Source organism: Parasteatoda tepidariorum, chromosome 10, assembly GCF_043381705.1.
Source record: "Parasteatoda tepidariorum isolate YZ-2023 chromosome 10, CAS_Ptep_4.0, whole genome shotgun sequence".
Taxonomy (NCBI): Eukaryota; Metazoa; Arthropoda; class Arachnida; order Araneae; family Theridiidae; genus Parasteatoda; species Parasteatoda tepidariorum.
In genome coordinates, this window is record NC_092213.1 from 12,065,073 (window position 1) to 12,079,152 (window position 14,080).

The following is a 14,080-nucleotide window of genomic DNA, read 5'->3' on the forward strand; positions in this document are numbered from 1 at the left end:
CAACATTGTGATATTATTAGCATTCTCAAATGTTTAAGACTTAGTCACAAATACAAATAAGGAAACATTTCACACAAAAATAGTTTTTTTTTAATATACTATACAAATTTACAAACACTTTGTTTTATGAGAATTATCTACATAATACTATTCTAGAAACAAACAAATAAAATATTAAGACAATACACATTGGCTATTCACATGCATTTCAAAAATATAACATTAACATATTTATAGTCATAGCTATGGCCACCAAATAATAATAAGAATTTTTCTTTTATAGATATTTTGCAATACAACATTCAAATTCTGGTCCATAAAATGTTCAGAAATACACTAATGCTACATGAACAGAAATATTTATAAATTTCAATTTTTGGATTCTTAACTAAAGCCTTACAAATTGTGCAAAGATGTGAAAAACCACATAGCTTACAAGTGTCTGCCGCATTGCAGAATAACTGCATACATTTAATTTTTCACAGACTTTTTAAAATTCAACTTCACGTTTTTAAATTCTAAGAATTTTTTTCGTTCTAGTTGTTTTGCCATGTAAAAAAACTTCCTTATTGCGAATTCCATAGAAGAAAACCCCCAACTGATCAATAGGAAATGACTTGGTAATGGAATAACGCCTTTGCGTTTTGGCACATGGAATATTCCTTCCTTATATCGTAGTAAAAGTGTTGGTCCTAGTTGTAGAGTTGGTCACATATCAGAATTCCAGAGTCAGCATCTGAAAAAAAGTTTTCAACAGGCACTGAAAAGAGGTCATCCAAGAATCAGATGTGTAGACTTCAAGATAAAGATTTGAGCATTCTCAAAGCGACCGGATAGAAAGTCAAGGCTACAGATAGGGCAGCTTGGAATAAAATTCTGAGGAAGGTCAAGGCCCACACTGTTCTGTCATGCCAATAAGGAAGAAAGGAAGTTGTTTTCTAGATCATTCACAATCAGTTTGTATAAATTTAAAAATAGTTTTGCATACTTTATACGGTCCTATTCATATCTAAAATCATTTAGTTTATAAAATACGCAAACATATACAGTGCCCGGCTGTTTGATGTGATCTCATTGGTAGAGGAAGGTTTTGATTCAAATAAATGGTTAGTTCAACTAACTTAATTTTTACCTGGTATTTTCATGGCATTACTAGTATGAATAGACTATAGACTTCATTAACACATTGCCGCACACTTTCAATTTGAGGATCATGGTCAGAAACACATTTTTTAATAGTTTATGATTACCATATGAAATTGAGCATCAGCCATACGTTTAAAAAGAAAATTATCACATTTTGTCACAAACTCTCGACAACTGTTATCGTTATTTGCTCACAGAGAAATTTTTTTTCTTTTGCAGAGCAAATGACAGATCGTAAGAATGAATAATAAACGAATAAATGAGTCGATACATTTCGTACTAATCATGTTCCTTTTTTATTGATTAAAATATGCAGGGTAGCTATAGCTTTTACTTAACTACGCATCACCAAACATAAGACGGCTATAGACGTTATTTGCTGCAATGTGTTGAAGCCCAATTTCAAAAGCCCTATGGTCACATAAGTGACACTTTTTAGTATATATGCTACTTCTTATACGTGTTTTAAGTTTGTAATAGTTATTCATGACTATTCGGTTAAGTTTGACCCATCTTTAGATATCACCTATCTATTGTAATTATAAAAAAGGTACAAAATGTCAATAAGAAAAAAAAACTCCAGAGTTTTCCGAAAATGCAAAGCATTTGTGATCTAATTTTTAAAAAATCATTTCAATGCATTGTGTCAAAAAAATCTACAAATATTGAGAATAATTCAAGATTTTCACCTAGTCAGAAAAATTTTGCTAAATTGGCAAGTTTTAAATTTTTTTATAATTTTAGGCATTTTTACTACTTGTTTAGTATAAAGCCCAGATGATTCTTTATAGTAAGACAGTTTATATAGTTAAAATTATTAGCTTTGCCTCGAGTTAAGGCACTTGAACTATGGCTCATTTATGTTCTTAGGAGAAAGAGCTTAAAAAACAAAGCATATATATATATATAAAGCTTAATTTTCAGCTAGATTAAAGTATGTGAAGCTATTTTAATTTAAAATTAATAAGATCAGGGAAGATTACCACAAATTAAAGTCATTTCTCTTCATTGATTCTTAACTGTCATTTAGAAAATATGAAAGAAAACTTCTGCTGTTTATCACAAAACTAAACATTTTAAATTTCTTAGGAAGGAAATACACCCCTCCCATACTTTTAACTGATCCTTCTTATCAAATCCCAAGAAGGTTATTGAAGACAATTTGTTATTAAGTAGATATCAACATGAACTTGATATTTTCTCAGCTCCTGAGAACGGATCATTTCTTAGAAAATGGGTGTAAGACATTGCCAATGGGCATTTCTCAATTAAAGGCACTATCTGGCATTTAGTAAATTCTGATGAGTGACTTAGTAGTTTTGCTCACATTATCAAAAAGTGGCGTGTCTGATATCTGAAGAAATACCGTTCTTGAAAATTTGATGAAGATCAGCGACTGATTCCACTGACCAGTGATCCTATAAACTGACGGGCACTGCAACATTTTTTATGTCACTTAAAAATAACACAGAAAATATTTGCGGTACAGTCAAACAATAAGAAAAAAAAACTGCAATGCATTCTTATTTTGTTATTTTAAACATAGTAATAGAAAAACAATGCAAAGAAACTATTATAAATGTTCCTAATTTCATGGCAACTTTTAAGCATGGTATATTTAGAACAATATTAGAATATATTTTATTTATATTTAGAATATCGGGCAAAAACTACACACAATTGTTCCCTATTTATAGATCACAAACACACTCTCTTTTGATGAATTTTCAATAATCTATAGAATTTTATGGCATTATATTTATTAAATTTTATGGCATAATTTATAAATAATATTAATAATAACCCATTTATTTTTCTATGCTAATCCTCTTTAAAAAATCTTTTTTAAAAATATTTTGTCATTTAGAGGAAAACAAGTATTGCCAAAAATATGAAATAAATAAATTGTAAAGTACCAAAACCATTAAATATTATAAATGAGATCCAATTTCATAAAATAGAGGTGGGAAATTTCTTTAGGGNAAGATTACCACAAATTAAAGTCATTTCTCTTCATTGATTCTTATGTCACCTAGAAAATCTGAAATAAAACTTCTGCTGTTTATCACAAAACTAAACAATTTAAATTTCTCAGGAAGGAAATACACCTCTCTCATACTTTTAACTGTTCCTTCTTATCAAATACCAATAAGAGTATTAAAGAAAATTTGTTATTTAAGTGGATATCGAAACGAGCTTGACATTTTCTCAGCTCGTGAGAATGGATTTCTTAGAAAATGGGTATAAGACATTGCCAATGGGCGTTTCTCAATTAAAGGCACTATCTGGCAATTAGTAAATTTTGATGAGTAACTTAGTAGCTTTGATTACATTATCAAACATTATATTATAAAAAGTCATAAGTCTGATATCCGAAGAAATACCGTTCTTGAAAATCAGATGATTTGCGACTGATTCTACTAACCAGTGATCTCATAAACCGACGGGCACTGTAACATTTTTCATGTAACTTAAAAATAACACAGAAAATATTTGCCATACGGTGGTCAAACAATAATAAAAACAAAAAACTGCAATGTGTTCTTAATTTGTTATTTTAAACATAGCAATCGAAAAAGAATGCACAGAAACTTTTATAAGTGTTCCTAATTTCATGCCAATTTTCAAGTATGGTATATTTAGAACAATATTAGAGCATATTTTATTTATATTTAGAATATAGGGCAAAAACTACACACAATTGTTCCCTATTTATAGATCACAAACACAAGAATTTTCAATAATCTATAGAATTTTATGGCATAGCAACCTATTTATTTCTCTATGATAATCTTCCTTAAAAAAAATTTTTTTTTTTTAATATTTTGTCATTTAGAGGAAAACAGGCATTTCCAAAAATTGTAAAGTACCAAAACCATTAAATATTATAAATGAGATCCAATTTCATAAAATAGAGGTGGGAAATTTCTTTAGGGCGTGAATTTGTGGGAAAAAAATTAACATCAGAATAATTATTAACTGTAATATCTGGATTCTCAATGATGTATAAGTTTGTCTACAAGATACATAAGGATTGTATTAATAATAGGTTATTTAATGTGAAGTTTTCGTTTGGGACAAAACAATATACATAAATCAAGAGTTTACAGCATTCATTTTATAAAAATATTTCATTATAAATACAATTTTTAAGGCTTAAATATATACATAAACGTTGCATATTGAAGTTATAAGTTTAAATACAAGTACATGCAATCAAAACTAATTCTGAAATGTAAGTATGAAAAACAAATTCACTGATAAAAAAAATGATATTGCGAAAGATATTGCTATTGCAATGAGAGTTACAATAACCAACATTTAAAATAAAATCTTAGTTATAATTTAACAACATTTGTAAATGAATATAAGTCTACAGACTAAATATTTAAACAATTCCCTTAAATATTTAAATATCAATCTTTTACATTTATTAACATGAAAGACTGAGAACACTTAATACATATTTTAATTCTTATCACATGGTCCACTTGCATCATTAAAGCGTTACACATAAAGAGCTATTATAAAAAGAATATAAAATAGATCTGAAAACAAAATTACTTTAAAATAATCAGTATAAAGATATGTAGCCATGTGCAACAGCTTAAAAAAAGAAATTGAATAAAATTTGAATAATTATCATATCTAATATTGGCTAAAATCAAATCCAACTAAGCATTACATTCAATATTCTAAATGGATTAATTCTGATCTAAATAAAAATCAGACTTAATTTTTCAGAAAATAAAAAATGCGTTACATCAGATCTGAATTTTAGATAAGATAAATATCAGACTTTATTTTTAAATAAGAAAAATATCAGATCTAATTTTTCAATAAGAAAAATTTTATACCTAATTTTATGTAACATAAATATCAGATCTAACTTTATATTACATAATTATATCATATCCAATTTCATATAACACAAATACATCAGATCTTATTTTCAGTTAACATTAATATCAGATCTAATTTCCTAAACAAAAATATTAGATCTAATTAGCATGGAAGGAAAACATTCAATTGAATTTTCATCATTTACAATTATCAGACCTCATTTTCATTGAAAATTAATACTAGATCTAAATTTTCCTTAAAAATAAATATCAGGTCTAATTTTCAGTGAAATATCAGATCTAATTTCATTCATAAAATTTTTTTCTAAAGACTGCGATAAATGAAATTTTAATGCTGCCTTTTTATATTGCATTAGGCAAATGATAAATGTGCTGCAATAAAATGTCTTTTTCTTTTTTGTGTGCAGAATTTCAATTTTTTAAGCATGTAGAAAAAGTTTAATTTCAATGACAATGTTCAGTTATATCTACTACAGTTGCTTTTCGCCATCCAAATAAGAAATATCCAATTCCAGCACCCGCAATTACACCTATGCATAACCATACGTTGTATGTCATAAATATCAGCATCAGGAAATAACTAAGTACCATCTGAATGACGTGTAAAGAAGTTTGCAACAGATGAGGCCAACTGAACATACGATTCCTGAAATAGAAAAAATCAGATAAATATTTATTTGTATATTAAAGTTACAGTAGTTTAATTTAAATAAATGACAAGAAGAAAATAAGTTCATTCATTGTTTAATAATTCACTAGGAGGCTTCACCCCCTGCTCGCTGGCGCTCGCCAACCCCCGGAACTGCTCTCTTAGTTAATTTCGGATTGCTTCGCAATCCGATGCTCGCTTTGCTCGCGCATAGGATACGTTCTTAACGTCTAGCTTCTGTATACTTTTTTGAACACTGAAGTTCCGGAAACTTTAACTGCAGAAAATTCTAAATTTGTGCATTTCAATATTAATTTGAAATTGCGAACAGTTCACATATTTTTCTTAATCACACTATTCTAAATTTCAGTTATTGAGAAAAGTAACTGTTGTAAGTTTTGTTTTAAAGTCTTTCCCACCAGATGGCTAAAACCATGTGTTGTAAAACAATATGAAATAGTACTGAAAGTCAGATGTAAAGCATCGGCTTCGATGAAGATAATTTTGTGAGAATTTTTTTGATAATTCGGTGAAAATTCACCCGATTAGACATATGATATTGTCACTACGTGCTCTTGCGCGTCGAAGCCTATCAATTGAAACATATTAGCGTGTTATATAATATAGATCAGCCATATGATGCTCACTATGTGCTCTTGCGCGCCGAAGCCAATCAACTAAAAAGTAAAACTGTTGCCAACGCGAGAAAAGAAATATCATCGGTTTTATTGATACATACGTATTAGCGTTTTATATAATATAGATTGTATAAATCAACATTTCTTGATAAAAAATATATTTTCATTTTAAAAATTTGTTTTGACTAATTATGTTCAGGCAAGAAAGAGATAGGAATTAATTTGAAACTTTAGTATGCGTGGGTAAGCAAGACGTCCAAAAACTAATGGAAATGGCTGAAAAGAGCAGAACTAAAAATTTTTGTTAGTAAAAACGTTAAAAAAATAAGGAGTTCAAAGAAGACCGGGATCTAGAAGACCTCATTTTCTGAGAAAATGATTAGAATATCATGCTTAGAATGAAAAAATAATTAGAATATCATTCTCAGAATGAAAAAATAATCATATAAAATTGGATAAGTTCCTTCCCACATTCCTACTACCCTGAAGGCTTGTGATAACATGATACTGCTAGTTCTCACACTTTAAGACTAACCACAAAATGGCTGGGTGACATTGAAATAAATATTTTAAAGTAATCTGCTTCATCCCCTGATCTAAGTTCCATATAGAATTTGCCGGGAATAATAAAAAATAAACCCATAAAAGCATGAAAAAAGACAGTTAAAAAACTGCAGAAAGATTTGAAAAAATTATGGGATGAAACAACTTTTGACACTCGTATCTTTCATAGAATCTGTGCCAAGACGGCTTCAAATGCTTATTGATGTTAAAGGAGAAAGAATTAACTACTGATTTATCTGTATCATATTGCATAAAGATAATATATCTGGAAATGTAATTTAATTTCTGATTTCTATTTTCATTTACTTGAATAAGGAATTTTTTGAAAGTCTGAAATTTTTTGCTCCGTACTGTAGCAGATCTTTCTCAAGAATTATATCATTTAAATTTTCCGATTGGCAACTTCTAATTAAAATTAAGATTTTACGCTTAAAACTTAGAATAAGTGTCAGAGAAAAAATATTTATGATGTAAAAAATATCTTTATAAACTTAAAAATTAAAACTGCAAATTTAAATATTTTAGAAATTACAATGCAATAATCATTTGCCAGAGAAAAAATATTTATGAATGACAAGTGTGGCAATTTTCTTCCACAGTGGAAAAAATCATGAAAAAAACCATCCTGAAAGAAATAGGTTTCTTCAAATCCAAGTAGAAAATATGCACTAAAATGCAATGCTTGAAAAGAAAATGAATTTAACGAAGTTCTTAAGAAATAAAAACTGTAGTTCTTCAATACTTTATAAAATGATTAAAAGGTAAACCCAAACAATTAAAATCTCCCAACAATTTAAAGAATTTCAAGAAGACTATTATAATTAGCCATCAAAAGAAATTTTTTAGCAAAAATTTCCCCCTGATTTTTTTAAGCTAATTTGAAACTTCTCAAGTGTTAAACGTTCTTCAGATTTTTCCTTGAGCTACATTAAGCCTGTTTATGAGATTTATTATAAAAATGGGATTTTTAAATGAAAATAATTATGCTTCAAAAACTATCAGTTACATTAGTTAACCTTTCAAAACAAGTTTATTTCGAAATGTTTGTTAAAAGACAATGTGAATGACTTAAAATCAAATAGAATCAATCAGTTATCAAATCAAAAATCCATAAGACAGGCAAATAATACAGAATAAAAAAACAAAAATTTGACATTTTTTTTTTTAAATAAGTTAATTTAGAATTAAAAACCTTAAGAATTTTTATTGAAAAGAAATTCAGAGATCAGTGGATGGGAGAATTACATATTTATTAGTACATTACACAGACAGAGAGTAACCCAGTTGGAACATATCCAAGGAAAGGACTAAAAAAAACATTAGAGTAATAGATAGCCTTCTTGGGCTCAAACTCAATGTTATATTCTGATCAGAACATCCTGATTGCATGGATTGTAACATACAATAGAAAAGGGCTTAAAGAACATCAGAGTAACAGATAGAATTTTTGGGCTCAAACTCAACATTACATTCGGATTGCATGCCGAAGTAGAAGAAAGTTGCTTCAACTATAACATTGTACATTCAAACATTTATATTATTTGAAAACTTTATTATATTAGGAATATATTATTGGTTGAAATATTGAAAAAGGTTGTACGAAACAGAGCAAAATATTTTTTACATGTTTTTTTCCTGCACCTTTTTCACTAATATTTTAATTATTCAGATATTGATTTCTTCGTCACATAGAAATCCATAATTTTGATCCTCTACAGAGAGGATGGCTCTTCCATTTTGGTAGTCCAATTTAACAAAACAAATTTCGTTTATACCGACAGATGCTGAAGTTCAGTCAATGCTATTCTTCAATTGTGATGTGACATCATTCATAATCCTTAGGCAATAATTGTTAATAAAAAATAAATTAAAAAAAAAATTTTATTTGGCATAAAATAATCATTATATTTCTTTTAAAGAAAAAAGGTATATTTAATTTACAAAACAGATTGGAAATAAATATTAATTTGTGAATGTAATTCAGACCATTGAGCTTTTCTCAAGACTGATTTCAGTCCTCGGGACTGAAAAGTGGCATCCATGCTGCCAACTCAGTCGCTATGAAATTATACATAAAACATTCAAATAGATATTAAAATTTCAAAATGTGAATGAAGAAACTTCTCATAAAATACATTAAAAATAGCTTAATACAAAAAAGTAGTTTGAAATTACCTTGCAACTTTATGAACCTCTGTCACTGGTTTACCATCTTCTCCAAGTACTGATACCGAAGAATATTCCAATGAAGTAAAATATTTCTTAAATAAGTATTCTCTAAAAAACTTAATTCCTTCATAAACCATTGCTAAGATAATTATACCAATGACTGAAAACAATAAACCTGAAAGAAATACAATTAAAATTTAAATATTTACATAATAAATATCTAAGTTAAAAAATAAGAAATTAAATTCCCTAATAAAAAAAAATGATAATTCATAGATTGATTTATGTTAAATAATCGTACTGCTATGGGCAAACCTTTTTTACAAGGAAAAATCAATATCTGTTAAGCATTTAATACAAGATTTAAAATTAATTATGAATTCTAATTATTACATTATAAATAATAGCCTTATTATTTTATATTTATGTCTGTAGCCAATGCAATTGACATTGTAACTGATATGAAACGATAATTTGCTTGTCATTAAAAAAGTAAAACATTTCTAAAAAACTTAATTTATGCCTGGAAATAATAAACCTAAAAAAAAATACAATTAGATTTAAATATTTACATAATAAATATCTATGTTAAAAAAATTAATTTCCTAGCAAAAAAATACCATAATTCAGAGAATGATACATATTATATTATTATAATGATATGAACAAACCATTTTTACAAATGAATGTCAATATTGGTTAAAAATTTAATACCAGATTTCAAATTAATTAAAAATAGTACAGTATTTTTAAATAGAATTAATTAAAAATAGTACAGTATTCCAAATAGTACAGTATTTTTTTTAATTCAAATGATTAAAAAAAGCAAGCTAATATGTTTTTTTTTATCCTTCTCAAATTTATAAATTACATAATTTATATGTTTACACATCTTAATGGTACTATATAGTTCTTTTTAACGATTTTCACAAATTAAAATAAATGATAAATTATTTGGAATGAAAAATAATATCTCTGATACTAAAAATAAATCATGGTACATATTATAGAAAAGTAGCATTATTACAGTACATCCGTGTCTGTAACAATTGCTATGAACAGTGTAACAGGTATTAAACAATAAATTCGACATTTTGTTACAATTATAATAGCAAAAAGGTGCTACCATTTCACTGTCATTCACTGCCCAAAACCATTTTACTGTTATTTATATCAAAATTAAATGCAACTTAACACCTGAAAATGCCTTTAAAGAAACAGAATCAGTTAAAGAAAACATATTTTGAAGTACCAAATAAAATTTAAAAAAGTCAAAATTTCCAAACTTAAACAGGAAAAATCAAAAGTTAACTTTTTATGAAATTATATGTATTTTTAAAAGAAAAAAAACCTTGATATGTGTAACAAATTTGGTATTGTGGCTTAACTACCACTACTACAACTATTAAATATTCACTAGTATATAAAACATGCCAACTGAATTGAATCTTGAGGTACCTTTTGACAGATGAAGGTTGACATTGTCGAAAGCTCTTACCCCACATTGATAACCTGCGCCTACTTCGATACATGATCCAAATTTATCAATTGACTTGTTATTTGTGACTGCGTCCTCCTCGCACTGTTGCTTCTCAGTCTCATTTACACACAATTGTATATTACACACACTTGACAACTAATAGCAATACAGGAGAGACAACAGACACAGCCGTAAGCTTAATACAGCTCTCACGACAAATGTTCAAAATACGGTGAACTTTTCACAGCTCTCCCGGTCTTTCACAAATATGGCAACTAGTAGTATTAGTTCATTGAATTCTATCTGTGATAAAATTTTGGTCGGACAGTATTGTGGCATGACTACCACTACAATTATTAAATATCAATTCACTAGTATATAAGACATGCTAACTCGATTCAATCCTGAGGTACCTTTTGATAAATGAAGGTTGACATAGTCCAATGCACAAACCCCCAGCATATTATGAGACAAGTTTCCAAGTCGTTGTCAAAAAGCTAATAATAAAGATATTACACTTGTATTGAATAAATAATCTCAAGAAATGAAGCAGTAAGGCTTGATTAAAAACTTCATCCGCTCCTAAAATATACAATTAGGAAATAACATTCGACTTGTTTCAAGAGCTCAAAAATGGCACCAACTTTCCAGACTTGCCATACATGAATTAAAATAAACAAAGGTGATTTGAAATATAAAGCGTAAAGTTGCCTACAAAGAATGGAAAAATAAAAGTTAGAAACGAAACTAAAAAAAACAAACGAAATAGTCCCGAGGGGAAAAAAAAAATCACACTGGCCTGAGGGGCAAATCAGGGTAAAACGCATTTCCCTGCACTATGGAGAGGTGGTGAGAAACTAATGTTGCCGATCTGTCTTTTCATGACGTCAACAGAGGTGGCCTTTCTGCACCAAGAAATGGACACTGAATAAAATTAAAATCGTTTGGGAAAAATCATGTACCTTCGATAGCAATTTCGAAGTCACTGGAGGTCATCTCTAAGAACGACTAACCTCCATCAACAACTATTTTACTGTGGAACGGAGAGTGGTCGCTCCAGAGAGGTTTCACTGTATTAGCTTATAACAAGCTAGCTGTAACAACAATTATATGTGATATTGTGAGTTGTCTTCATAACAGACTTTTACTGCGCTCATGTATTTTGCCATAAGTTGCCATTTTTTTTTAAAATCAACAATTACAAGCAGTTTACTTTTTTTTAAAAAATAAATGAACTAAAAATTATATTTTGAGAATCATTTAAGGAAATTAAAAATTAAACTTTTTCAAGAAAATGTAAAACATGTTAAATGTTATAAGTAAAATATACAAAAAGAAAATTTTCATTTAAATATTTTAAGTTACTAAATTAAAGTATTTAGTAATGAAAAAAAAAGTTACAAAATATTTTTCACACCTTGTTAGCCTTCATTTCTTAAAAAAATTCCCTTTCATAATCAGCTATTATAGCAATACAAAATAAAAATTATATAACATGAAAAAAAAAGGCATAACTTTAAATACCACAGATAGAAATTGCATTTTTTCTGTACCAAGAATATCAAAAGTAATGTTATTCTTCAAAAACAAACATTCAGAAATGAAAAGTCTTCAATAGCTTTTATACTTAAGAGCCCTATAACTTTTATTTGTTAATTATAAATTTCCCTAATGAATTTCTCATTAATCACTGTTTTAACGCAATCTCGATATGGTGAACATTTTAATTTAATCTTAAAACTTTCTCATTGCAGTATTTTTTAAAATTTTTATCATTAAATATCTGTTATATTTTCTTTAAAAAAGTACTTAGTATTTCTCAAAACAATACATAGTTAATGAACAAGTGATCAAACCTGCTGTGGTCGATGTAGTCCATTCTTTAAAAAGAATAGTTGCGTCAACTCCAAAATAAAAGAACATCTAAAAAAGAAACGAATTAAAATATAATTAAATCAAGGAAAAGCTTTAATTGATTTGATGAAATAACAAAAATAAAAAGCATTCAACTGTATTCAATAATAACTTTAATGATATACTAACTTTTTTTGTTTATAGTAACTACATTTACTCATGGATAGTTTTAATAGGAAATTTGCTATTGGGAATAAAAAAAAAACTATGCTTTGACTAACGTTTATCTTGACTATGCATCAGTTCAATAAGTTAAAATAAAAATTATTAAATTTAATCCTTTTATCTCCCACATATCAAAACACTCTAAAATAAAAAAAGTTAGGCATTTCTTTGTAATGTGAAATAAAGTAATATTTCCATATCGGTACTTGCTCATGCCAAATACAACCGCCAAGGCTCAAATGAATTGAGTAAAACTAGTTTATTTTTTTAAACAACATAGATTTAAAAATAAAAAATCGATTAACTGTACACGAAATAAAACAGGTTTTGTTAAATTTTGGTACTTGTCAAAGAATTTAATTTCTTATGAAAATGTGTCATGTCGTATATTTTAAAATTCAAAATGTTTTTGGTTGGTCATTAGAAAATTAAATCATAAAAAAGAAGGAAAATGAGTTGGAAGTTAATATTTGAATGTAATTATAATTAGGTAAATAAGTTTTTTAAATGGAAGCCAAAATTTTACAATTTATGTCATTAAGATAAAGATATGATTAGAAAAAGTAACATAACATGAAGATGACCAACTTTTTTACTTTTCTCCAACTAAACAATAAAAATTGCATCTTATAAGAAACCTTATTAAGAAACTCCAAGAATTAGATCTAAAGTAATTCATCCACAGTGATCTAAAGTATTTCATTCACAGTGATCTAAAGCAATTCATTCATAGTGATCTAAAGTAATTCATTCACAGTGATCAAAAGTAATTCATTCATAGCGATCTAAAGTAATTCATTTTAAAGAGGGAGCACTGTACAAAAATCAAAGCTAAAGGCAATTTTTTAAGAGATTACTTATATACGAATAAAAAATAAGTAAAGCATTCCCACTACAGCCAGTTGTAGGCCAGGGGGGTCATGGAGGTTAAGGCTTAACAAATCCGTTACCAACAACATGATTGTGGCACTGCGCACAGACTGATTTTACTTTCCAAACAAGCTGGTACACATCGAACTAAAGCCGGGTGTGCTTCAGGCAGTCACTGGAGATCGAACCCCAGTTCTTCACAATGACAGTTCAGTGCCTTGACCACTGAGCAATCGCAGCTCTATATACATATCAATATGTTTATAAATAGTTAAAAGTCATAATAAGAATAAAGAATAATTTCTATTATGAGAGTATTAAGAAGAATGCTCTTAGTTATTAAGGATTATTCCTAATTACAATATTAATTAATTAGGAATATTATGTATTATTTAATGATAATTTATTTTAATCTTAATAAATTTTTTAGCAAGAACAGGAAGTTTTTCGTGTTGGTATACCGACCAAAAAAAAATAGTAATTCGTCAAATATGTATAAGTACATATATATGTACACGTACACACACATATATACACTTATATAACAGGATATAACTTGTAACAACCCCCAGATAATCATTAACACATAAATTTTTAAAATTTTTGCAAGATAAAAACATTT

General features: G+C 27.8%; 1 protein-coding gene across 1 annotated transcript in view; it reads right to left on the reverse strand.

Moving 5' to 3' along the window:
* Positions 1 to 4,242: 4,242 nt before the first annotated feature.
* Positions 4,243 to 14,080, reverse strand: part of LOC107453598 (high affinity copper uptake protein 1) — a 31,571-nt gene continuing 21,733 nt past the window's right edge. Inside the window, exons 3-5 of the mRNA XM_016070475.3 lie at positions 12,366 to 12,432; positions 9,036 to 9,204; positions 4,243 to 5,655 (exon numbers count right to left, since the gene is read on the reverse strand). Of these exons, the coding sequence (XP_015925961.2) occupies positions 5,454 to 5,655; positions 9,036 to 9,204; positions 12,366 to 12,432 (438 nt within the window). The 3' untranslated portion in view covers positions 4,243 to 5,453. The remainder of the gene's footprint in view (positions 5,656 to 9,035; positions 9,205 to 12,365; positions 12,433 to 14,080) is intronic.